The sequence below is a fragment of the Camelus bactrianus genome, chromosome 1 (genome assembly GCF_048773025.1).
Source record: "Camelus bactrianus isolate YW-2024 breed Bactrian camel chromosome 1, ASM4877302v1, whole genome shotgun sequence".
In the NCBI taxonomy this organism is placed as follows: Eukaryota; Metazoa; Chordata; class Mammalia; order Artiodactyla; family Camelidae; genus Camelus; species Camelus bactrianus.
The window spans coordinates 59,301,971-59,326,498 of NC_133539.1; the positions used below are offsets into that span (position 1 = coordinate 59,301,971).

General features: G+C 41.1%; 2 protein-coding genes across 6 annotated transcripts in view; both read right to left on the reverse strand.

The window, feature by feature from the left end:
- The window catches only part of CCDC14 (coiled-coil domain containing 14), a 36,796-nt gene extending 35,556 nt beyond the window's left edge, over positions 1–1,240 (reverse strand). For 2 of the 5 annotated variants that reach the window (XM_045507209.2, XM_010970919.3), the window contains exon 1: positions 916–1,227. In XM_045507209.2, coding sequence (XP_045363165.1) covers positions 916–1,089 — 174 coding nt within the window. In that variant the 5' untranslated portion in view covers positions 1,090–1,227. Of the gene's footprint in view, positions 1–915 lie in introns of all 5 variants that reach the window. The other 3 variants (XM_045507211.2, XM_045507210.2, XM_045507212.2) reach the window with 3 other exon arrangements.
- Positions 1,241–10,379: 9,139 nt separating this feature from the next.
- ROPN1 (rhophilin associated tail protein 1) overlaps positions 10,380–24,528 on the reverse strand; it is a 29,545-nt gene continuing 15,396 nt past the window's right edge. The window contains exons 2-6 of the mRNA XM_010970920.2: positions 23,186–23,313; positions 19,565–19,682; positions 18,130–18,291; positions 13,904–14,079; positions 10,380–13,399 (exon numbers count right to left, since the gene is read on the reverse strand). Coding sequence (XP_010969222.1) covers positions 13,333–13,399; positions 13,904–14,079; positions 18,130–18,291; positions 19,565–19,682; positions 23,186–23,301 — 639 coding nt within the window. The 5' untranslated portion in view covers positions 23,302–23,313 and the 3' untranslated portion in view covers positions 10,380–13,332. The remainder of the gene's footprint in view (positions 13,400–13,903; positions 14,080–18,129; positions 18,292–19,564; positions 19,683–23,185; positions 23,314–24,528) is intronic.

Below are 24,528 nucleotides of genomic sequence, written 5' to 3' on the forward strand. Positions count from 1 at the left end.
TACCGATAGACTTCCTGAAAATTCAAACTGTAGTAGCTAGGAAGATTAGCAACGCCTTTAGCCTAAACAGTGGTTTAATAATAATAAGCACACAAAAGAAGCGCTGAGGGGCACCCAAAGAATGGAAATGTGAGAGTGCTAGACAAAGTTTCTAGAAGTGGTCCTTGAGTTGAGGGACAGGAGACGGCGAGTGGAGATATCAGAGAGAAGGGCATTCTAGGCAGAACAAAGTGCAAAGGCATGGAAGTCTGGGAGAACGCTGGGATCCACGGCACGATAAAACAAACAGATGAAGCGTGCTGCGTATTACTGGAACGAGGGTGGGGGCTGGCAAGGAATGCACAGGCCAGATCAAGAAATGGCTGTGTTGACAGGCCAAAGAACTGAGATTTTACATGGGGAAAAAAAAAGTTTTCCAGAGTTGAATTTTAAGCCGGAAAGAGAATCGACGAGGAAAGTGCATGTGAGAGGGGTAAGGCTAAATGCAGGGACACTAATTGGGAGACTTTTTTTTTAAACTAGTAGTAAAATACCAACAACTGTGACGGAGGATCAGCTAATAGCGGCACTTGTTGGAAGAGCCTAGATACTGGATTTGATGCAACAACGTCCTGAGGCTCGGAGAGAGGTTAAGTCACCCGAACCAGCGGTGGAGGCTGCACTCAAACCCGGGCCCCACACCAAAACCAGCGCTCTGGACGACTGTAACGATTAACACAGAATATATGTCTGTGGGCAGGACGGCTGGGCTACGATGTTAAGGTTAGGTACCCCAGCCCCGCCTGCTCTCCCAGCATTTTTAATGCAGCAGCACTGTCCTTGTTTTTATTTTTTCAAAGGAGGTTGTGCACTTCTCCCGGCCCAAGAGTCCCTCTTCCACCCCTACAGTGGACGCCTCAGGTCCGCAGACCTCACCTGGCCCGGTCGAGATCCGGACCTAACCATCTCTCGCAGCTTCAGGGAAGTCCAGACGGAGTGAAGCAAAGCCGCACGGTAAAAGGAATTAACCGCCGCAGACTCCCGGCCGCCCTTGGCCCGGCCCCCGAGCTTCCGCTTCCGGGAAGGAGCCCGCCGAACGTCGCGCCTCATGGTCTCCGGCGCGCAGCCAAGGCCTCTCCTCAAACCCCAACCCGGCTCCCTGGGCTTGCGCAATAGACCCCTCCCGGCTCCGGCTCGTCACACTCGGGCGGAGGGTGAGAGAACCCCGTAGAACGCAGGCGAGCGCGCGGGGAACGGGGCGGGCCGGGGCGGGCCGGGGCGGGGCGACGGGGTAAGGCCGGATCCCGTGGGGCAAGGCGGGGAGGGGAGGGGAGAGGCGGGACGAGGAGGGGAGGGGCCGGGCCGCGCGGGAAGGGACGAGGAGCCGGAGTGCTGGGCTGAGCCGTGTGCTTGGTCACCTGAGAGAACTGAGTTCTTGTGCGTGCGGCGAGGGCTTCTGGTGAAGGACCGCTGCCCTGCCTCAGCTGGGAGAAGTGGCGGCAGGGACCCGCCAGGAGCCGACGAAGGGACTGCGGTAGAGGGCAGATAGATTTCAGAAGGAATTGCGCTGGCTCTGGGTTTTGACTCTATTTTTAGTTTGGTGTTTTGTATGCTATTTTGAATGTTTCTGTTACTGATAATCAATAAAAATCAGTCCTCGGTCTCCTTTGCGTAATTCTGACGGCAGTTTTCAGAATTTTAATATGACCCTTGATTTCAGAATGGTGCTCATTAGTTGGGATTTTGATTTTCCTTCCATGAATAGTTGTTTACTCTTCAGTGGAGTGATTACTCTTAATGAAGAATAGCAGTATTCTTGCCGTTGGTATGCTGCACGAATTTTAATGAGAGTGTCTGTATTTTAAGGCATTGAGTTTTGGGTTAATGTTTTAAATCAAGTTGGGAAGAAATAAAACAACCAAACTGATTACATTTTTTTTTAAAGGGAAAAGAGCTATCTTTTGAAAGTTTTAATTACAGTTAAAATAAAACGCCAGAAACTGGTATCTGTCCACCAATATATTGCATACTCATACTGAGTGATTTGGGGAAGCTAGGTATGTAATAAATCTAACTTTGAATTAGACTAAACTGTAAAAACTTCTTTCTTCATCCCTCTCCTGTAAGTTTTCAGCATATTAACCTGAGGTTACAGATTTTTTTTTCTTAGTTGACTTTTTTAAACTTACACTGATTTTTCTTAATTAATACATGTTTGTTTTAGAAAATATAGGTCAGCAAGAAATAAATATCACTCATGGTCCCACTACCCAGGGAAAACCACTCTTAACAATTTCGTGCATTTCCTTATAGACTTTTCCCAACTGTGTATAGAGAGTTTCTACTTATGATAGTCCCACTAAGGATTTTTCAACTTTACGGTGGTGTGAAAGCAATATGCATTGAGCAGAAACTACTTTGAATTTTGATCTTTTCCCAGGCTAGTGACATGAGGTAAGATACTCATGATGCTGGGCAGTGGTAAGGAGCCTCAGCTCCCAGTCAGCCACACAGTGAGGAGGGTAAACAGCATATACTCTGCAGTGTACTGTAAGTTATGATGTTCAGTAGGTTAGGTTTGTAAGTGCATTTTTTATTTATGATATTTTCAATTTATTATGAATTTATCAAGAAGTAACCTCCAAAGCGTCCCTTGAGATTCCATCTGAATTTCAGGATGAGTTTTTCCATCTCAAAATTGGCACTGGGATTGTGATAGGAATTGAATTGTAAATTACTTTGGGTAATATTGACCCCTTAAAATATTATTTCAGTCCATGAACATGGGATGTGCTGCATTTATTTATGTCTTGATTTCTTTCATCGCTGTTTTGAAGTTTTCATTGTACAACTCTTTCACCTCCTTGGGTAAGTTAATTCCTAAGTATTTTATTCTTTTTGATGCTATTGTACATGGAATTATTTTCTTAATTTTCTTTTCAGATTGTTCATTGTTAGTTGTACAGGAATGTAATTTTTGTGTGTTGACTTTGTATCCTGCTACTTTGTTGAATTCATTTATTAATTCTAACAGTTTTTGTGTGTGTGTATGTGTGTAAGAAAAACTTTAATTGCTGTTGGAAAAGCATCTGTATGAAGTAGAAATTGGTTTCAAAAACATTAGTAGAGAATATGTTCCACAAATTGGAGGTAACTCGATGTAAAATCCTGGCAGCAATTTAATATAGAACAGTCCCAGATGGCTAGGCTGAGGCAGACACTTAATGAGGATGAAAGCCTTGTCTGTGGGGCTGACAGTTTTTTTGTGTGTTTGTTGAGTTTTTAGGATTTTCTACATATAAGATAAAGATAATTTTACTAAACAAAGATAATTTTACTTCTTCCTTTCCAATTTCAATGCTTTTATTTCTTTTTCTTGCTTAATTGCTCTGGCTCCCAGTACTATATTGAATAGAAACAGCAAAAGTGGGCATTCTTGCCTTATTCTTGTTAGAGGAAAAGTCTTCAATCTTTCACCATTGAGTATGTTATTCACTGTAGGATTTTCATATGTGGCTTTTATTATACTGAAGTAGTTTCCTTGTATTCCTGGTTTGTTAGGTGTTTCTATTGTGAAGGGATGTTAGTTTTGTCAAATGCATTTTATGCATCAGTTGAGATGATTATGGGTTTTTTTTTTTTTCCTTCACTCTGTTAGTGTAGCATATTACATTGAAGATTTTTCATGTTGAACCATCCCTGCATTCCAGGAATAAATACCACTTGGTCATGATATATACTCTTTTAATATGCTACTGAATTCATTTTTCTAGTATTTTGTTAAGGGTTTTTGCATCAGTATTTATAAGGGGTTTTGGTCTATAGTTTTATTGTAGTATCTTTGGCTTTGATATCAGGGTGATGCTGGTCTTATAGAATGCATTAGGAGTTGTTCCCTCTTCAATTTTTTGGAAAAGTTTGAGTAAGATTGATGTTAGTTATTCTTTAAACGTTTGGCAGAATTCAGTAGTGATGCCCTCAGTTCCAGCATCTTTCTTTGTCAGGAGATTTTTGATTACTGATTCAATCGTCTGATTAGTTACAGGTCTATTTAGATTTTCTACTTCTTCATGACTTAGTCTTGGTAGATTTTGTGTTACTAGGAATTTGTACATTTCATGTAGGTTATCCAATTTGTTCATAGTATTCTCTTATAATACTTTTTAATTCTGTGGAATCGATAGTAATGTCCCCACTGTCATTTCTAATTTTAGTAATTTCAGTCTTTTCTGTTTTTTTCTTAATCCATCTAGCTAAAGGCTTGTCAATTTTGTTGATCTTTGAAGAATCAACTTTTGGTTTCATTGATTTTTCTTTACTGTTTTTCTATTCTTCATTTCATTTATCTCTGCTCTAATCTTTATTATTTCTTTCCTTCTGCTAGCTTTGAGTTTAGGGTTTTCTTTTTAGTTGAGGTATAATTGACTTACAATATTATATTAGTTTCAAGTGTACAACATAGTGATTTGATATGTTTATACATTACAGAAAGATCACTGTGATAAGCCTAGTTACCATTTGTCGCCATGCAATTTCTTCTTTGTCAATGTAAATGTTCATAATTATAAATTTCCCCCTTAGCACTACTTTCACTGCATCCCGTAAGTTTTGGTATTTTTTGTTTTTGTTTTCACTCATCTCTAAGTGTTTTCTAATTTTCCTTATGATTTCTTTTTTGATATATTAGGTGATTAAGAATATGTTAATTTCCACAAATTTATCACTTTTCCGGTTTTTTGTTACTGATTACTAATTTCATTGTACTTATAGAAGATATTTGTATGATAATCTGTCTTTTTAAATCTCTTGAGACCTAATGTGTGATCTATTATATGGTCTATTTTGGAAAATGTCCCATGTGCATTTGAGAAGAATATGTATGTTGTTGAGTAGAGTGTTCTGTACATGTCTGTTAGATTTACTTGGTTTATTATGTTAAATCCTCTATTTCCTTACTTCTCTCTGGTTGTTGTAACCATTATTGAGAGCAGTGTATTGAGGTCTCCAATTAATATTATATAGCTATCTATTTCTCCCTTCGGTTTTATCAGTTTTGCTTTATCTATTTTGATGGTCTGTTATTAGGTGCCTAAATATTTATAACTGTTACATCTTCTTGCTGTATTAAGCCTTTTATTAATATATAATGTTCTTCTTTTTCTCTCGTGAACTTTTTTGATTAAAAATCTATTTTGTCTAATATAAGTATAGCCACACCTGCTCTCTTTTGGTTACTATTTGCTTTGAACATCTTTTTCCATTCTTTAACTATCAATCTATTTGTCTTTGGATCAAAAATGATTCTCTTGTAAACAGTATATAGTTGGGCCATGTGTTTTTATCCATTATGTTCATCTCTTTCTTTTGGGGAGTTTAATCAATTTACATTTAAAGTAATTACTGATAGCCAAAGCAATCTCAAGAAAAAAGAATGGAGCTGGAGGTATCACATTTCCTGATTTCAGACTATACTACCAAGCTATCGTAACTGAAACAATATGATACTGGCACAAAAACAGGCGCATAAATCAGTGGAACAGAATAGAGAGCCCAGAAATAAACCCACACACTTATGATCAATTTATCTATGACAAAGGAGGCAAGAATATATAATAGGGAAAAAAAATCTCTTTAATAAGTGGCAGTAGGAAAACTGGACAACTACATGTAAAAGGATGAAATCAGAACATTTTCTCATACCGTATATAAAAATAAACTCAACATGGATTAAAGACCTAAATATAAGCTCAGAAACTATAAAAATCCTAAAAGAAATCATAAGCAGAACACTCTTTGAAATAAGTCATAGCAATATTTTTGAGGCTCTGTCTCCTAAAGCAGAGGAAACAAAAGCAAGACTAACAAATGAAACCTAATTAAACGTAAAAGCTTTTGCACAGCAAGGAAACCATCAACAAAACAAAAAGATAACCTACTGAGTGCAAGAAAATATTTGCAAATGATGTGATTGATAAGGGATTATTGTCCAAAATATATCTACAGCTCATATAATTCAGTACCAAAAAAATAAACAATCTGATTAAAAAGTGGCCAGAAGACCTGAATAGACATTTTTCCAAAGGAAACACACTGATGGTCAACAAGCGCATGAAAAGATGCTCAGCATCACTAATCATCAGGGAGATGCAAATCAAACCCACAATGAGACATCACCTCACACCTGTCAAAATGGCCATCATCAAAAAGACCACAAATAACAAATGTTGACAAGAATGTGGAGAAAAGGGAACCCTTGCACACTGTTGGGAATGTAAATTGATGTAGCTACTATGGAAAACAGTGTGGAGATTCCTCAAAAACTAAAAATAGAACTAACAAATGATTCAGCAGTTCCACTCTTGGATATACATCCAAAGAAAACAAAAGCGCAAATTCAAGAAGATACATACACCCCAGTGTTCTTAGCAGCATTATTTACAATAGCTAAGATAGGAAGCAACCTGAGACCTAAGTGTCCATCAACAGATGAATTAATAAAGAAGATGTGATATATATATGGAATACTACTAAACCACAAAAAGAATGAAATTTTGCCATTGCAACAATATGGATGGACCTGGAAGGTATTATGCTTATTGAAATAAGTCAGACAGAGAAAACCAAATACTATATGTTGTCATTTATATGTGGTATCTAACAAATAAAATAAGCAAATGTCTATAACAAAACAGAAATAGATACAGAGAATAAACTAGTGGCTACTGGTGGGGAGAGGGAAGGGTAGGGGTCAGTATATGGTAGAGGCAGGGAATTAAGAGGTATAAACTACTATGTATATAATAAATAAGCTACAAGAAAGTACTGTACAGCACACGGAATATAGCCAATATTTTTTAATAACTCTAGGGCATAATCTATAAATATTTTGAATCAACTGTGTGGTATACCTGCAATTAATATAATATTGTAAATCAACTGTACCTAAAAAAAGTAATTACTGATAAGGAGGGATTTCTGTTAGTTTGCTATTTGTTTTTTTCATATGCCTTACAGCTTTTTTGTTTCTCATTCCTGGCATTACTGTCCTCTTTTCTGTTTAGTCAATTTTTTTGTGAAAATGTTTAAATTTTTTCTCTTTTCCTTCTATGCATCTTCTATAGCTATTTTCTTTGTGGTTACCATGGGGATTACATTTAACATTCTAAAGTTATAACATTATAATTTGAATTTATACCAGCTTAACTTCAATAACATAGAAAAACTTCTTTACAACTCCATCCTCACCCCTTTCGGGTGTTGATGTCACAAAATTACATTTTTATAAGTTGGGTGTATGAAAACATGAACTGGTAATTCTTTTTAATACATTATGTAGAAAACAAAATGTCAAGTTACAAACCAAAGTTACAGTAATAGTTAGCTGTTAGCCTAATCATTTTTTTAAAATGTGTATTAGTCTCTTTGATCATGTAGAAAACAAAAAGTGGAGTTACTGTTTGTTGTTAAAATAATTTAACTTTTATCAGTGCCCATGTATTTACCTTTATTGAGGGCTTTATATCTTCATTTGGCATTAAGTTATTGTCTAGTGTCCTTTCATTTTGTCCTTGAGCTGTTGAAGGGCAGGTAGTAACAAACTCCCTCAGTTTTGGGGTTTATAGTCATGTCTTTCACCAAATTTGGGAGGTTTTCAGCTATTGTTTTAAAAAATATTTTCTGTGCCCCTTTCTCTCTTCTCCTTCTGGGAGTACCACAATGCATATATTAATCCACTGGGTAGTGTCCCACTGGTCCCAAGTATGTAGATAGATAGATAGATAGATAGATAGATAGATAGATAGATAGATAGATAGAGATATAGTTGTTTTTGTTATGTATGTATATAATTGTTGTAAGCTGTCTCAGTGCCAAGGATCAGCCTGAGGTGTAAACTTAAGGTCTTCTCAGGTCTTTTTTGAGTTTGTACATTTCTTGGGCATGCATGGTCACGTTCTAATTTTCCCTGTATATACAGTTAATTTTGAATATACCAGTCTTTAATGTCTGGCTCTCAAAAGAGGAAAAAGAGAAAAAGGAAGGGAGGAAGAAAGGGTGCCACCCCTTTAAATCCCGTAAGTCACTTCAACCAGAGGGAGAGGGGCTTGCAGCAGTGATGAGAGGTGCAACAACAATGGCCACCCACCTCTTTGTCAGCACCTTTGTGATCAGAAGCAACAATTAGTGATGAGAGCACAGACCCAAAATTTGGAGGACAGGGAGCTTTTTGCCTACCCTGGCTCACATAAGCTGTGTGCAAGCTGCGCCTGGAACCTGTGTATGGCTGTCAGTTATTGGACTGGGAGTTGGGGATCTGTTGCTGCTACTGTGCTAAGAGCTAAAATTGAAATTACCTGCAATTTACCATTCAAGCCTTCCCCTAGAAATTTCAACTTTTCAATAGACTCCAGAGTTCCAGAATGATTACATCCAAAAGATTCTGCCAGTGCAATTGTTATCTAGGTGGGGAAACAGATTCCTGGTGTTTCCTATTACAATGTATTTCCAGAATCCTCTCTCTCTCTCTCTCTCTCCTATTACAAATAACGCTGCCATTAGCTGAGATCTGAAGAATGAACTAGATAGATAGAGGAGAGAAGAATATTCTAAACATGTGGAGACAGCATGGTGACAAGTAAGAGATTTTGTGGCTCAAGTATTGACAGCAGGGATAGAAATATGTATAGGGGTCAGGCTATGTGGTTCTCAGAGGCCACATTAAGGATTTGGGTTTCCTAAGGGCAATAGGAATGTGTAGAAGTTTAAGATCGGGGCAAGGTGAAATGACTGGTGTTTCACAAACATCACTGTAGTGCAGCGCAGGAGTCCACAGTCTGTAGCCCCTGGCCGAATCCAACCTGCCATCTTTTTTTCCAATAGCTGGGAGAAGTTTTTACATTTTTAATTGATTTTAAAAATCAAAAGAATAATATTTCATGACATGTGAAATTACATGACAATTATACTTCAGTGTCATAAATAAAACTATTGGGACATAGTCACACACATTTCTTATGTTTTATCTGTGGCTGCTTTTGTCTTACAGCTGCAGAATTGAATAGTTGCAACACAGACTCTAGCCTGTAATGCTAGGAACTCATTTTGGGATATGTTGATTAGGGATGCCTTGGAATCATACAAGAGATGATATCAAGTAGTTTACTGGGTATTTGAGTCTGGAGCTTGGTAAGAGGTGTGGGGTACAGAAACACATTTCTGAGATATTGTGTTAACTGAAGCGTAGACTTCTGAGTTTGCTGTCAGGTTACTTTTGCAAGAAAGCCCTTCTTTCCACCACTCCTGCAAACTAGTTAGTGTGTCCCTATGCTATGATGGTACGGCATCATGTTTCACTTATGTGATTAGTTATTTAATGTCTGTCTTCCCAAGTAGAGTTTAGTCTCTGTAAAAGCAGGGAGCTTATTTTATTCAGTGTAGCATCCCTAATACCTAGCACAATGCCTTGCACATAGTAGGAATTTTTTTAATTTTTGAATAAATAAATGAACCAACCAGCGTTTTGACTGCTTTGTTGCATTAGGGCTGACAGCCACTTAAATGCTTCAAGACTCAGGATTATCCAGGTCTCAGCTGTTTGAGCCTGATAGGGAAGTTTAGTTTCCTCTAGTGTTATGGTTAACGGCTCTGTTTCGTCTAGGCAGTGTTTTGTAATCTAGTGCATTGGACCAATGGCTTTCCCAGTTGGCTTACCCCAGAAGTGTGAAAGTCTCTGTTCATGTTTAACTGTGTTCCAGTTTATAGGAAACCACCAAAGTTGCAGTGTATATGAAAATCTAAACTAAAAACACATCTAAGATTTATAGCCAAGAGACAAGACTCACAAAGTTAGAGGCTGTGGACTAGATAATAAATTAAATGTTAGGAACGTGAGTTCAATTCTGCTTGGAGAGATCTGAGGCCACCCTGTTGCTTTTCCTCAAGCCATTTGGTGACTTCTGGAATTATTTCTAACCCAAGGGTTCTTAACCTTTTGAGATCTTATACAATTTTGGGAATTTGCTAAACGTTTCATATTTTTTCCTCAGAAAAATGCTGATGTGCACATTTATGAAACATACTTATGTATACAATTTTATCAGAGACATTCAGGAGCCTCTCCAAGAATATTAGGTTGAGAATCCTATTCTTAACATAATTTAAAACCAGCTTTCTACACTCGAGTGTCCAGCACCCTCTATTGCAGGGCACTGGTGATCTTGGAAGTTGTTGATTAACTAGGGATAAGGGGGTGCCTGACTGAACAGCATCAAGGAGAGAGAGAGGGCATGGAGCACAGAGAAAATGGAGTTGAATCATAATCTTTGCATATCTGACTGAAGCTTTAAATGTATCTGCAGTCTTCACTTTAATCAAAATACTTTAATTTATGAAAGAAAGAGCCCACTTTTTTCTTTAAAAAAATCCTGGTTTTATTGCTTCCTGAATGTTGTTCTTTTTAAAGGAGAAATACAAACCATATGTTACAGGGTTCTCAGTTTGACAGCTTAACTGGAGTCATGCTAGGATTCAGATATTTTTGGTCATGATAGGAAGGCCAGTGGGATGGGTCTGACAAGGGTCTATAGGCAGCAAGGACCAGGAGATCCCCTATGGAATGATCTCATCTGGGGAAGTTGGTTTGGGACAGAGTGTCAGATTTGAGGATCAACTGTGATTTTAGTATGGCACAGTGTCAGTGGCCTGAAGTCCCTATGGACTTGCCTCACCCAAGGAGAGAAGCAATAGTGATTAAAATGCTAAAAATAATTAAAAATCTCTGTAAGGCATTTATACAGAGATTGGTGGTGCCCCATCCATATGCCTCCAAAGGTTGCTAATTGTGCACACCTGTGACTTCCTACCTGAGCGCTTTTCATCTGGAACAAAAGGTACAAGCGCAAGTTCATGAGTAAGGCAAGCTGGAAATACCAGCAGGTTGATGCTGCCACTCAGCCAGTGACAGATGGGAACTTGGTGAGGAAGCAGCCCTCAGCCTGTGATGGATGGAGAGTTTCCTCATCCCTCAGGTTGAGGTCACTCTGAGGCATGTTCTACACTACCTCCCAGAGTCCTCCAGCAGGATTGGGCTCCAGGGATAACTGGCTTGATAACACACCCTCTGTTGGCTTTCTTCCCTTCACTTATTTCCCTACTCCCTTTCCACTGTTCCTGGGATTGCCTCCAAAATAAACCACTTGCACTTAAATACTTATCTCAGCAGTTGTTTCTGGAGGGAAACTCCATACTCAGATGGGCAGTGTGAATACAAGGCAACATAAGTCTGAAGTGAGATAGACCTGGATTCAAATTCCTTCTCACCAATGACAGTGAGCAACTTAATTTCTCTAAGACTGCTTCTTCATCTATAAAATGGGGATAATCATATTGACTTCATAAGGTCAGATTGTAAAAAGAAAAATTGAGAATGAATGCAAAGCGATGTGTGTGCATGGTGACATGCACATAGTACTTAATGCTGGCTATTGTCATTAATAATAGTATTTATAATCATTGTTAATAACAGCATAGCACAGGTTGAGGGCAAAGCTGTTTTTCACCGTAAGGGTGACAGCTGAAGCAGGCTGATTTGGGAGATGTGCTGTGGAGGTTGTGTCTCTGAGGAGCATCTGTGGCTTAGCAATATCAATGGCTTAGACGAAGCATCCCCGCAGTGAGACAGAGCAGGAGAGGAGGAACCTGGTGGACACCAAGTGGTGGCTTAGAAGACCAGCAATTGGCAGTGCCACACTGGTATTGTCAATTGTCATTGGTCTCAACTGATGGCTACAATGCCATCAATGATTTCACATCTGTGTCCAGGATTCACTTTGATGGCTGGGGTTTCGTTAGCCTCACTCTTGAGGGATTACGCTCAGGGCCACTGAGGTTTAGTTTCTAATTTCAGTCTGCTTTCTCAACTGTACCAAAGATGTTTTAACTTTTATTGTGCTTATGAACATTTTGTTTTAGGGTCTTTCAAACTCCTCATTCCCAGGCAAGATCATATTTAAATTCTTTGCTCACAGTGAAAGAGAAATGGAGAGACTGAGGCAGGTTAAAGGAGTTCATTGATTTTCTAACCCTGGTTACTTGCAGTGCAGGGTTTCATCTTTCAATCTTTTAAACAGTCATGGGTCCCAGAGTGCATGTAAACAATGCGCCGCTTTGGTAAGATGGCAGGCAGCAGGGAGGATTAGCAGTTGCTCATCCCCTGCAGGTGTAGCCAGATGACCGTGGTTGGAGAATTTGTTTCAACCCTTTTCATTGTTTCACTCTAGGTCAAAATCAAGGGCCTGTGGTGATATCCCATTGCAATCTTCTTTTACTTATTTAGACACTAGTCAACAAAATTTCCCCCAATTCAGCAGAGAGAGATACATGTACATCAAAAAGCAACCTAACATGATTTTTCTACAAAAACAACTTGCAAGAGAGGACAGTATTAAAGATAGAAGGGATCCAGCAACCCGGGCACACCTGGCCTTAAGAACATTACCCACACAGCCTGTTAATCTCATCTGCTTCCTAGGAGAAAGAAAAAATCTTCTGGTGACCTTGTCAGAAGGTCTTAAGCTCATGCAGGGGATTTTCCTAAAAGGGCCCCATAACACCTGGATACGATGTCAGACACCTTAATGTAGACACTTCAAATAATGATGTCTGAAACACTTTACTGGTACCTCTCAGGGCCACTTAAAGTGATTTAAATTCATGTCTTATCTTCATGTTAGACTGTGAGCTCCTTGAAGGCAGAATTTAGATTTGATCATTTGTATATGTCCGGTTGCTAGGTTTAGCAAAAAGAAAAAAGAAACCTAAAAACTTGTTTATCCCAAGTTCAAATTTAACTGAGTGTTCTGTATTTCTGTACTTCATCTGGCCGTCCTATCCCTGGCATATAGCTAACCTCAATAAACATTGGTTGGTGAGTGAATGAATGAACGACTAGCATAATAGCTACAAATGGAGACATAAACTGGTAAAAACATAGATTGACCACTCATGTAAGACATTCCTAACAATCGCACAACATCAAACCTGTGTCTGGATAACACCCTCCCTCTGCAAAGCTGACAGCCTGTCTTTCACCTCAGCTGCATTTTCTATCCATGCTTCGTCGGCCACTTTACTCCGTGTCCATGTGGGAAGGATACTAATCTTCTGTTAATGTAGGTGTTTTGTTCCAACAGTTTTACAACTTAGTTCCACATGTTTCTGATTTCATATGTTTGCCTAATTGTTTATTAGTGTGTACCCGTTACACAAGAAAATTGACATTGGATGGTGTATGGGGTTCAGTCATTCTGAAGCACAATCATCTCTGTATCTTCCTTTAAAATTGCCAAAATTGTGCTTTTACTCCAGCCGAACCCTGGGGTTTTGGGTAAAGTCATTCACCTTGATTAAACCATCAGGACCAATTCTGTTTGGGGAAAAAAAGATATATATTGGGGGGTTAGTTCATTTAACAATTCGTCTTAAGAAAGACACTATATAAACAACTCTCTCACTCCAAATTAATTCTTCTGTGGCTCCTGCCCTCATCACTCTTTTTCTCTGACTTCTTGACTGCCTGTTCCTCCTCCTCCCCTCCTACCACACTGGTCAAACCTGAGCATGGGTCAGAGTCACCTGGAGCGCTTGCTGAGACACACATGCCTGGCCCAGCCTCCAGAGTTTCTGATTTGATGGGCTCAGGCGGAAGCCTGAGAAGTTACATTTCTGCCTCGTTCCCAGGTGCTGGTCTGGGTAGCACACCAAGAATCACTGTCCTCTACCATTCTTTCTCTTCGGTTTCCCCTTCCCTTTCAGATCTTCATGTTCTTCACAATATTTCTCTGTTCCCAGAGCAGTAAAATACAGTAACCTCAGTATATCTTGGCCTGCTAAATTTGTGTTCCCCTCCAGTTGGTAAAAGTTTACTCACACTTCCTGTTCAATGTAGCTCAGCATCCGACTGACATGTGAAGCAGAGATCTCCCCGTCCACTTCGGCAATATACGTATAGAGGAACTGGAAGGTGCTGAAAGGGATCCGGGCAGGGCCACCATCGTGGTCAGACGATAACACTTCACACACTATCTTCAGAGTTTTGGCAATGGTCTATAAAGTCATAAGATTGAATGAGGAGAAAGTCACTCTTCCAAATGAAATTCCTAACATCAGTTCAGATACAACAAAGAAAACAAAAATTTTCCTCTAGTAAAATGAAGTATTACATCATAAGATATTATACTCGGGAAAGCTTGAATATTTTTGTGCCCAAGTGTCATTTAATTCGATCTCAAAATATTGAGTATCTACTGGATGTCTTTCTTTTTCCTTTCCTTTCTTGGTTGGAGGGATACTCTCAAGGAATTAAGTTTATAAACTGTTGAATGCTTTAAGACATTTATTACTTTAATCAGAATAACCTCACTAAAGGAAAGGAATTTGGTTTTACATTCTACACAATTAGAATTTCTTCTTATTGAGCTCCAGTTTTCTCTCTAAAGGGCAAGGTGATTGGTCTCGCTTATATACTCTAATGAGACTCTTGGAATAATGCCACAGGAGGGGAGGGGACCACTTTCATTTACTCTCTCTTGGCCTTTAGAGTCTTCTCCTGCAAGTCGTTGGGAAGCACTGGATGAGGCAGTGTGCCAGGCACTTCCATGGGTGAGGGTGGGAGGCTGGGCACACAGGAGGCTGGTAAGAGGTTGTCAGTGAGGATGGGAGGGCATGTACATGAGAGGGCAGCATGACAGTGGTTTTGGGTAGGTTTGCAAGCATGTGTGCACTGAACCTCGTAATTTCCATCTATAGCTCATCCTCTCTGCTTCTAAAAAACCCCTACTGCCCTGTTGCCTTTGTTCTGTGGTCCTCTTCCTACAGTCTCATCCATACAGGGGTGCTGTTATGGGCTGAATTATGTCCGCTCAAAATTCATATGTTGAAGCCCATTCCCTAAAGCCTCAGAATGTGATGGTATTTGGAAATGAGGCCTTTAAAGAGCTAATTAAGTTAAAATAAAGTCATTAGAGTGAGCCCTAATCCAATAGATCTGGTGTCCTTATAAGAAGAGATTAAGATATGAGAGAGAGACAGACAGAAAGACACCAGACACATGGGGACAACCATATGAAGAAAGAGGGAGATGACAGCCATTTACCAGCCAATGAGGGAGGCCTCAGACACACTGAGCTCAGATTTTCAGCCTCCGAAACTGTGAGAAGACAAATTGCTGTGGTTGAAGCCACCCAGTCTGTGGTACTTGTTATGGTACCCCTAGCAAACCAATAAAGGTGCTTTCTACCTCAAGTATTTTTTATTGATCATTCAAATAACAAACCTTCAGATTCTATTGCCCTCATAAGGTTTTTAAATGTTTTAAAAGATTTAATAAACGGATGAATTGGATGAGAATTCTCCAGAGTGGAGCTTTTTGATAAACTTAAATAAATCTAAAGTAAACAGAGATCTGCATTCTGCTACACAAGATTTTTTGGTCAGCTGGGAATCCACTCCATAGAGATAGCCTTTAAGCATCTTACAAGCCTCATTTTCAAACTCAGAGGTGAAAGGCTTAGAAAGTGAACTATCTGCTAACAAAATATGCCCTTCCTTCTCGTGAGCACAATTACACGATCTCTTCTGTATATAATTGGTCTCGGTGGAACAGGAGGTGGAGTAGTCATGCTAGAGGAGGGAGGGCTGAAAGGGAAGAGGACACAGGTCTGCGTGCTGTAGCATTTTGAATCACGTGGGTAGATTCAAAGAGCACAAAGTGGAGTAAATACACCTGCTTCCTAAAATTCCTGCCTTAGATTCTTCTATAAGGAGGGGACTGGATTTTCTAAATGGCACAGAGCTTATGGCTGGCTGGTGAGTTGACAAAGCAAGTTGGGGATTTCGGGGCTTGCTTTCAGGATATGTGGATTAACAGGAATGTAACCTCCTCCAGATGGTGACACCCTGACCACCCCCACATTTAAGTTCCCAGCAATAGTCCAACCAGAAGCAAATAGATACAACAGGATGGTTCCTGGATTCACAGAGCACCCTTTGTTTGTGGACTAGACCTTCAGGCTGACTTCACCTCGGTGTTCTTTGACATAGGGATGACAAGGGGCAGAATCAGACACCTCTCAGAATTGGCAGGGTCCACTGTTACCCAGAGTCAGGCCTGAGGGTGTCTCAGTGGAAGCAGAGAAGGTGAAATGGAATGTTAGAATGTTTCAAGATCAAAAGGCCTCATGGACCATCTAATCCAACCTCCTGAAGCAGGGAGGTAGAAAGATAGAATTCACCTCATGGTTTCCCCTCCCCAATTTGGGTGGCAGCTGTAGCAAAGTAAACCTAGCAGCTGCGGAAGGAGGGTTGGAATTTGGTTTTCCGAAGTCACTTTGGTTACAGGGAGGTATGTGGACAAGGAGAGGACTCAGACATCTCCAATGTGCTGAGGGGCTGTGACGCAGAGCACCAAAGGCAGGGAGCAGGTGAGGGCCACCTGGGAGAGACTTAAGGAGGCCCCGAACACCAGTGAGAACAGAGGTGAGCTGGTGAGGGACTCTCGTGCTGTGAAAGGGAAGAAACCAAAGGCTTAAGCTGCACAGCTGGCGACCACACAGATGAGTGTTTCCATGGAGAGCGGAAGTGCTGGGAAGGATCAGGGATGTTGGAAACCCTCCCCTCAGCTGCTCTGCAGTCCCAGCACCACCCCGCCTTGTACACTCAGCCACCACCTTGAAGAGAGGAGTGGTGAGGAGAAATCTGAGAGACTGAGCAGTTTACCTTAAAACTGTTTTCAGTTACTTCAGCAGATGGAAATTCCTGGGTTGGGTTGGATCTACTTATTTTCTTACACCACCCTTCATGGGTAGGGTAGATTGGGAAGATCAGAATTAACTACAGAGAAAGTACATCCCTCACTACCCCCTGAATGTCTCTGAACGTGGTGTGAATACACTTGTGATCCTATGAGAATGTAATGAAGTATGTTGATTTTTTGTTTTCCCTCTGTGATTTTTCCCAAACATTGGGGCTATTTCCACAGAGGTGTAATAGTGCTGATTGGCAACTCATCTGCCTCTGCTGCAGAGAGTAATTTATTCATTATATGATAGTGCTAGAAAGGACAGCAGAGAAGGGAAAACCCCATGAATGGCCTCTCCTCCTCCTCTCTAAAGAAATCATCGCAGTGAGAGTTGAGCAGAATCCATGGGAAAAGCTGGACTACAATATTCCTGGTAACCTTTCTCATGAACCAAAGTGTCAAATATGCATTCCCAAGATACTGGAGAAGAAAGAACAAGATTGTGTTTAGATCTACTGAGTGATTCAAACTACCTTTTCCGTACCATTTAGTTTTGACAGAGGTAATCATTTTCTCATTAACTTTTAAACGTGTATGTACTTCAGAGATTTTTAAAAAATCATTTTTTGATTCCTTTTCATTTAAGTTATTATAACTGTTTAATAAGAGTGAGTCCACATATAAGATGATACCTTTTAAATATGCATGTGTACTGGTTGCAGTATCTTTTTCTTTCTGCAGTATCTTTTAAAGAAAACAGGAAAATGGCTTTTCCAATTGTAAATCACGTCAAATTTGGAAAAGGCATGAATTTGTATGAGCATTCTGCATCCCTAGTGATGTCATGACTCTGAGTCTGGAAATAGCTTCCTCCTTTCCTGCTCTCTTATCTCTGATTCTTGTATCCAGTTATGCTTATCAAATAGTAGTTTTCTATAAGGATGAAAATCTTCTTCAGAGTCTCTATTGACATATCTTTTAGGTGTCTGGAACCCGAGTCTAAGTCAGTCTTCTTCTACAGCTGGCTCCTAGTGATCTTTAGGAATATGAATGGAGGAAGCAGAGTGGTGATGGAAATAAATCTGAGTGCAATGGCTGAAATTCATAAATAATCCAAAAGCTGCATTTTAGTCAACCTCTCCCCAGAGTTTGATGACAGTTTTCCCCTCTCTCCTCCTAATTCCTGCTTCTGGCTGATGAGCAGAGAAACGACCTTAATTCAGAGAGGTGAGGAAGTCAACAAGAGGAGGTGGGCTCCCCATCAGCCCCGCAGAGTTGACTGTGGGAAGAGATAGATGTACTGCCCTTCCAGGCCCCGAGAGATTTCCCCTTAACACAAAGCATTAGAGCTAACTTACAACTCCAAGAGAGCTGCAAGCAAGGGCTAGAAACTTCAGCCACTCAATCTCCTCAGTAAAGCGGCCCACATTCATCACACTATTAAACAGATCGGTTGGGAGATTCAGCACCTTCCACATCTGGGCCAGCTCATCTGTATGGATGATCAGTCTGCCAGCAACCTGCAGGGCAGGGGACAAACACAAAACGGGATGAGGGACAGGACGAGAGAAGGCCCTGAGAAACGCCTGCCAGGACAATGGCCCTGTTTTCCCAGCACACAGCAGGCAGTGAGGGAGAGTGTTGGAGGTAAATGGGGTCTCTGGCAGTTCTCTTGGCAAGGGTGGAGAAATATTCAGCCTGATGAAGAAAATTCTAAGATATAATTTAATCATTTTAAACTTCAGATGTCAGAGTTATGGGGAATACATACATGTATATTACATTTTAATTTTTTTCTGATGCTTTTATTATATGCTGTTTAACCCTAGGTTGTCCCTAGAAGGCAAATAGGACAGCCTAAAAATGAAGCCAAAGGGCAGAGGACTTGTCTGACCACGAGTTAGTGGTGAAACTAGAGCTAGATGTTAAATTTCTTCATCTAGACTCCACTGAGTTCTTTGCTCTAGACCTCACATGCATCCCTCCTGCTTTCCCAGGAATTATATGGGGTCTATACTCAGGATGCCTAAAGTTGCTTGGTCCCAGGTATCTCGGATATCTGCCATGTCCACTGCACAAGGTGCTGGTGGTCAAAAGGAGAAGGGCACTAACGGCCAGCTGTTGGCCAGAAAGCCGTAAGTGCCACACCTTCCCTGGTCCTCTTGATTCCCGTGAAGTGCTGAGCCTCCAGGACCAAGGCAGTTAGTTGTCTGAGTCAGTCCTAAATCACCCCCAAACCCCTTGGTCCTGGAACCTAAAATTGGGTATGGTTGTGCTAAGCCATATTTCTTGGGATTTGGCTAAACTGCAAGCTTTCTCAAGACAGACCCTCCTCATCCATTTGTGGGGCAGCTCCCAGGATGATGTGGCTGTGGAGAGAACCAGAATTTTGCCTAAAAGCTAGGCTGTGTCTGCACCTAGGATGACTGTGGAACTACAATATGCTCCTCCCCAAACTGTGATGGGCATCATATATGGTCCTGATGAGTAAGGGTGACACTAGCCAGGGATGTGGACCTGCACTTTCTGAAGAGAAGGGACTCACATTGCCTTGAACCCCTGGACACTCTGCCAGCTTCAGGGCAACCTGGAATGACTCGACTGACAACTCAGCTTACAGCCTATTTCACCATCATTCCTGTTTCCCCAAGGGAAGATTTCCTCTCGGTGCTTGGTTTAGTGACTTTTTAGACAATGCTGAGTGACCAGGTGATGAGCAAGGGGACTTTTGTCTGAACCCACCAACCCTGACGTCATCCTGCACGCCCCTTTGCGCTGTAGGATGGTGCCTACCCGAGAATGCAGGATCTTTAACAGCTCCGGTGTAAGCTCGGCCCAGTTAGACAAAGCCACTCGCTCAGACCGCTCTCTGATTGGAGGAATCTCTCCACGGGACATAGCCCCGAAGTACCTACAAGAGAAAAACTTGGAGGTGGGGAGAGCAGCTATACTCCAGCGGCCTTTGGCTGCTTTGAGAGTCCCCTCTCTCTTTTTTCAGGGAGGGGGTGAGGGAAAGAACATTAAGTGGCTTCTTTGTGCCAGACACTGTTTTTAGTTCATTTTTTAGTACAGGAAAAGCTTGAATATGTTACTTTACACTTAAGGTACAGAGACAGTTTAGGAAATAAAAAGATTTGTTCTTCTTTAAGGATGAGGAATAACCAACAAAAGTTTGATATGGAATTCCCTGAAGCATATTGGGTCTGTTTTTTGGTTTTTTAAATTTTTTTTAGTCATTCCTTCCTAAGTGTTTTATGCATGTGTGTGCATGCACATGCAGAGACACACACGCATATAGGCATATATATATTGAGATATATATGTATTATATATGTATATATGAACAATATGTATATTATGTATATGTATATTAGGAGAGAGAAAACCATTGTTACTTTAAATTCCTTACTCTCTTTTATGAAGGAAGACTCCTAGTACCTGGAGGATCTTTTTTTTTAAACACAAAAATCTTTGTGCTTGGTACAATGGCTGTCTACATAAAGTTGGTATTGGGTAGTGGTAGGGGTATGTAAGATTGGAAAGAGAAGTTGGAAGAGAACTAAAATGACTTACATAAGAAAGGGGAGGAGTTGAAGGTGCTCTGGGATGAGCCAGGAAGCATTTCAGCTGGAGGCAGTGAGACGTGGAGCTTCACGGGAGGGGAGAGAAGGTTGGCAGGGCACTAAGGGAGGCTCAGGTGTGAAGACAAGCCAAAGAAGGGTTTGAGACGAACTTACATGGGGTATGTTCAGTGAAATTCTCCACTCTCTCCCCTCAAAAATTTCCTTAACATCTGCCTGCCCATCAGTGCTTTGTGTAGTGGACTTCATTTTGGTGCAGTGTGGAAAAACACTGAGCCATGTTTCAGGATTGACATATGATGGAAGGGGCTGCCTGCAGCAGGAAATAGACATACTCAGTTGACACCTGGGGCACTGATGCTGTATGGAAAGGCCTGCCTCCATCAGAAGTCTTGTAACTGACATCAGAAGTCTTGTAACTGACTACCGCTGGATCGCAGCCTCTGCCTCTCTCTTACTTTGTATTAATTTCTCCAGATCCAGGTAGTATAAAAAGAATACACAGGGAATTTTATACAACCTATTTTAGGGTCGAGCCATACAATGATGGAGCAAACCATTGACTGTCTCTAAGCCCCCACGCAACGCAGAGCTACAGCTACCAGGACCAAAGCAACTTCCAGGCACCTCTTGGAGGTCATCAGCAGAGAGGGCAGAAGAAATACTTTCAGGCCACCTCTACCAATTTGTGTGAGCAATCTCTGCAGACAGGTCAGTGTTGGGGTGGGTGTGGGCTCCAGGCATAGCACCAGACTTGGGTGATGTAAATGGGAGGGACGAGAGACACATGGCACTCACTTGGCAGAACTGACTGCCTAGGTAGAGAGTGACTGTCAGCAGCAACATCTTTAGAATTTTCAGTAGAGCTGGTTGTAGTCATGGATTTAGTCCTCTGTGGTTATTTAGCTTTGTTTGCAGCGAGCAATCCCATTGTTATTCAAATTGTGTGGTCACACATACCCACCACAAGACAGATTAGTTTATGTCCTGCTGATGCCTGGTAGGTGGTTTCCACATGGACAGCACATATGCAGGGATAGTTTTGCTTGTGATGAATTAAATAGACATCTTGTCTTGGAAATATGTTGTGGAGTTTCACCTCTAAAACGCTGCAGGTTTGTAAGTCACATAAAACCATCTGACAAGGGCTTTTCGTGTCTGAATAGATGGAGAATGCTCTTAGGTCATGCTCTGCTTTTTTACTGTAGTTAAACTACAAACTGATTCTTCACGGATACCTAAAACATTTATAGCACATGATACAATATGGGAGCAAGCAGGCTACAACAGTGGAATGTTTTCTCCCATAAATGTCAGGGACAATACCAAGAAATGTCGTTTTTCTTGCTATAAAGCAGCAGTGCAACAATAAAATGGGATTTTAAACTATTGTATAGTATAAAACAACGTGTCTAGGTGTGCCAAAAGAAATTAGTCTTCTGACAGTAAAGTTCAATCTTAGAGGTAATACATAAAATTTAGAATGGAAAACTAAACAGGGTTCATTACCAGGCAAAGTAACCCCATTTGTGTCCTTTTTTTTTTTTTTTTTTTTAATGAGCACCACTGGCTTATTTTTCCTTCCATTTGTAAAAGCTTCATCCTAGCCCAGCCCAGGAGCATGAGTGCCCTGGCCGGGAGACTCTGAGGCTCCTCTCAGATTGTGCGCCTTCTCAAAGGCGTCCACACCTTTTACCCACCACCTGCTCAATCAGTGCATCTACCCAACCTCATGTGGAGGATTCTCCCTTCCCGCAACGAACCAGCTGTGCTCAGTAGTCTCTTACTCCCCACCCCTCTCTCCCTCTGAAGCGCTAGTAAGGAGGTCATCCCCAAACAGTTAAAAAAAGAAAAGCCTGAAAATGGTCTGGGAGGTCAGGTCAGCCCCCAACTCCTGCCCCAAGCCTCAGTTCCCCAGGTTCAAGCAGGCACTTTTGTCTTAAGAAGCAATTTCATAGCTGGGAGGCTTTCAGTGTGAAACTGTTTCAATCCCGGCCAGCACCTATTGTGTAAGCTCCTTCCGTTGAGCAGTCTCTCGGACACTCAGAGGACACCTGTGTTTGAGGCACACTGTTTGCAGCCAGGCGGATACTCCAACTGCCTCATCACTCTTGCCTCCTTTCTCCAGAATGCAACCTGTACCGTGTGGACATCCTTGTGTTGAAGGAACAAATCAGTTCAAAGAAACACTCAAGGAAAGACAAAGATACAAAGACAAGATACGAAGTGTCTCTGGCTGGGCGCAAGAATGAGTTTTAACAGCATTAGAGGAAGGTGTCACATTAAAGGAGTAAACCCAGGAGTGAACCTGCCTGAACTAATCCCACACAGTCCGCCCCGCAGGCTCCTCGCATCGTTCCCCCAGGTGCACTGCTGCCATCTAGTGGTGAGGCCTGAGAATGAGGCCCTGGTTTACACCAGGGAAAGGCAGGCTAAACTGGGGGTACTCTTAAACCCTCCTTTCCAGTGGGACCGGGGTAGGGGTGGGGATTCTGGGACGGGGTGGGGTGTGCTTGTGCTGATAGGATGTGGTAATCTAACTCTTGCTGATTGCCCCAGGATACTCTGCCTATTGCCCTGGCGTCCTGCTGCTGTATGGTTCAATTAGGGGACAGCATCCACCCTCGCCCAATTTGCTGTATTTAATGTGTGGATTTTAAAGTACCAAAGCAATGCAAGAGCTGAACAACACAAAGATTATGCTAATCAGCCCCGACTCCCAGGCTGCAGCCATGACAACCTCCTCACAGTTTTCCAAGACCTTCCCTCCTCCACCCCAGCACTTCTACCTCCAGTGGGGACCAGGGGCTGGAAGTGAGAAAGGAGTACGTACTCTGCGGCCCACTGGATGAGATCCTGCGGCTGGGTCCGAATGGCAGCTTTGGTAAATTGCTTCAGCAATTCCGGCAGCTCCGGGGGAATGCATATTTGCTTATCTGTTTGAGGCATTGATTGATTCACCTGTTGGCAGGGGAAATAAATAAAACGGAAATTTTTGAATCATAAAATGACAGGAATCCTGGACATGAAGTCACCCAGTCTGTTTGACACTCTCAATATTGGGGAGTTCACTATGCCACAAGACAGATATATTGTTACAGAACTCTAAGGTTAGAAAGTGTTTTACTAATCCTTGGGTTTTGTTGTTGTAATTGTCATTTACGTTAAAAAAACGCACACTACTACCTATTCATTTAAAAAGTAGAGATCAACAAGAAATAAGAAGCTAGAAAGATATAGCTCAGTGGTAGATTGCTTGCCTAGCATGGACGAGGTCCTGGGTTCAATCCGTAGTACCTCCATTTAAAAATAAATAAATAAACCTAATTACCTCCTCCCACCAAAAATAATAATAATAAATAAAATTGAGTGGTGTTATAAAAAAAGGAAGAAAAAAAAAAGAAGTAAGCAAAAGTACCCCTAGTGATATCACCCTGAAATATTAGTTGTCACCTTCCACAATTTTTCCAATGTAAATATATATTTCTACAAATAAAAATGGGGTCATACAAAACAGCTTATCTACTTAACATCATAACATGATCATCTTCCATATCACACAACTCTTATTGGCTCAGTAAGAGTCATAGCAAAATTTACTCTATGAATCCTCTATTATTTGACATTAGGTTATGTATTTCCAAATAAAAATAATCATTAAACAGCCACTTGATTAACATCTCTCTTTACATTTGCATGTACTCATCCACTTTAATTGTAAAAGAGAAAACATATATCTCGCTCAAAAAGTTCCAGGACAAATTGCAGCAAAACATGTAGATCCATAGAAAGCATACAACACAATGCACAAATAAACAGAGTGAAAGACTTCATCTGCTTTTAATAGAAAAAGAGAGATTAGATAGTCTGAAAAGCCTTACATCTTCAAAATACCTGGATGCGAGACAAATCTCAGCAAACATACCTTTCAAATTGCTTTGCTGGGCTTACAAGAAAGTGAGTGAAGCAGAAACCAGGGTGGAAAGCAAATGCAGAAACTAAGGCTGACTTCAGGGCCAATGTAAACACCAGGAATTTGAAGCTTCGAGGTAAATGGGCTGGCAAGGAGTGAAAAAGTAACTGAACTGAAGGATTCTCTTACCCACTAAACCTGAAACCCATCAAGGCCCACATACTCTAAGTGTGAAACGGTGGGACTGAAAATATCTGCCTACT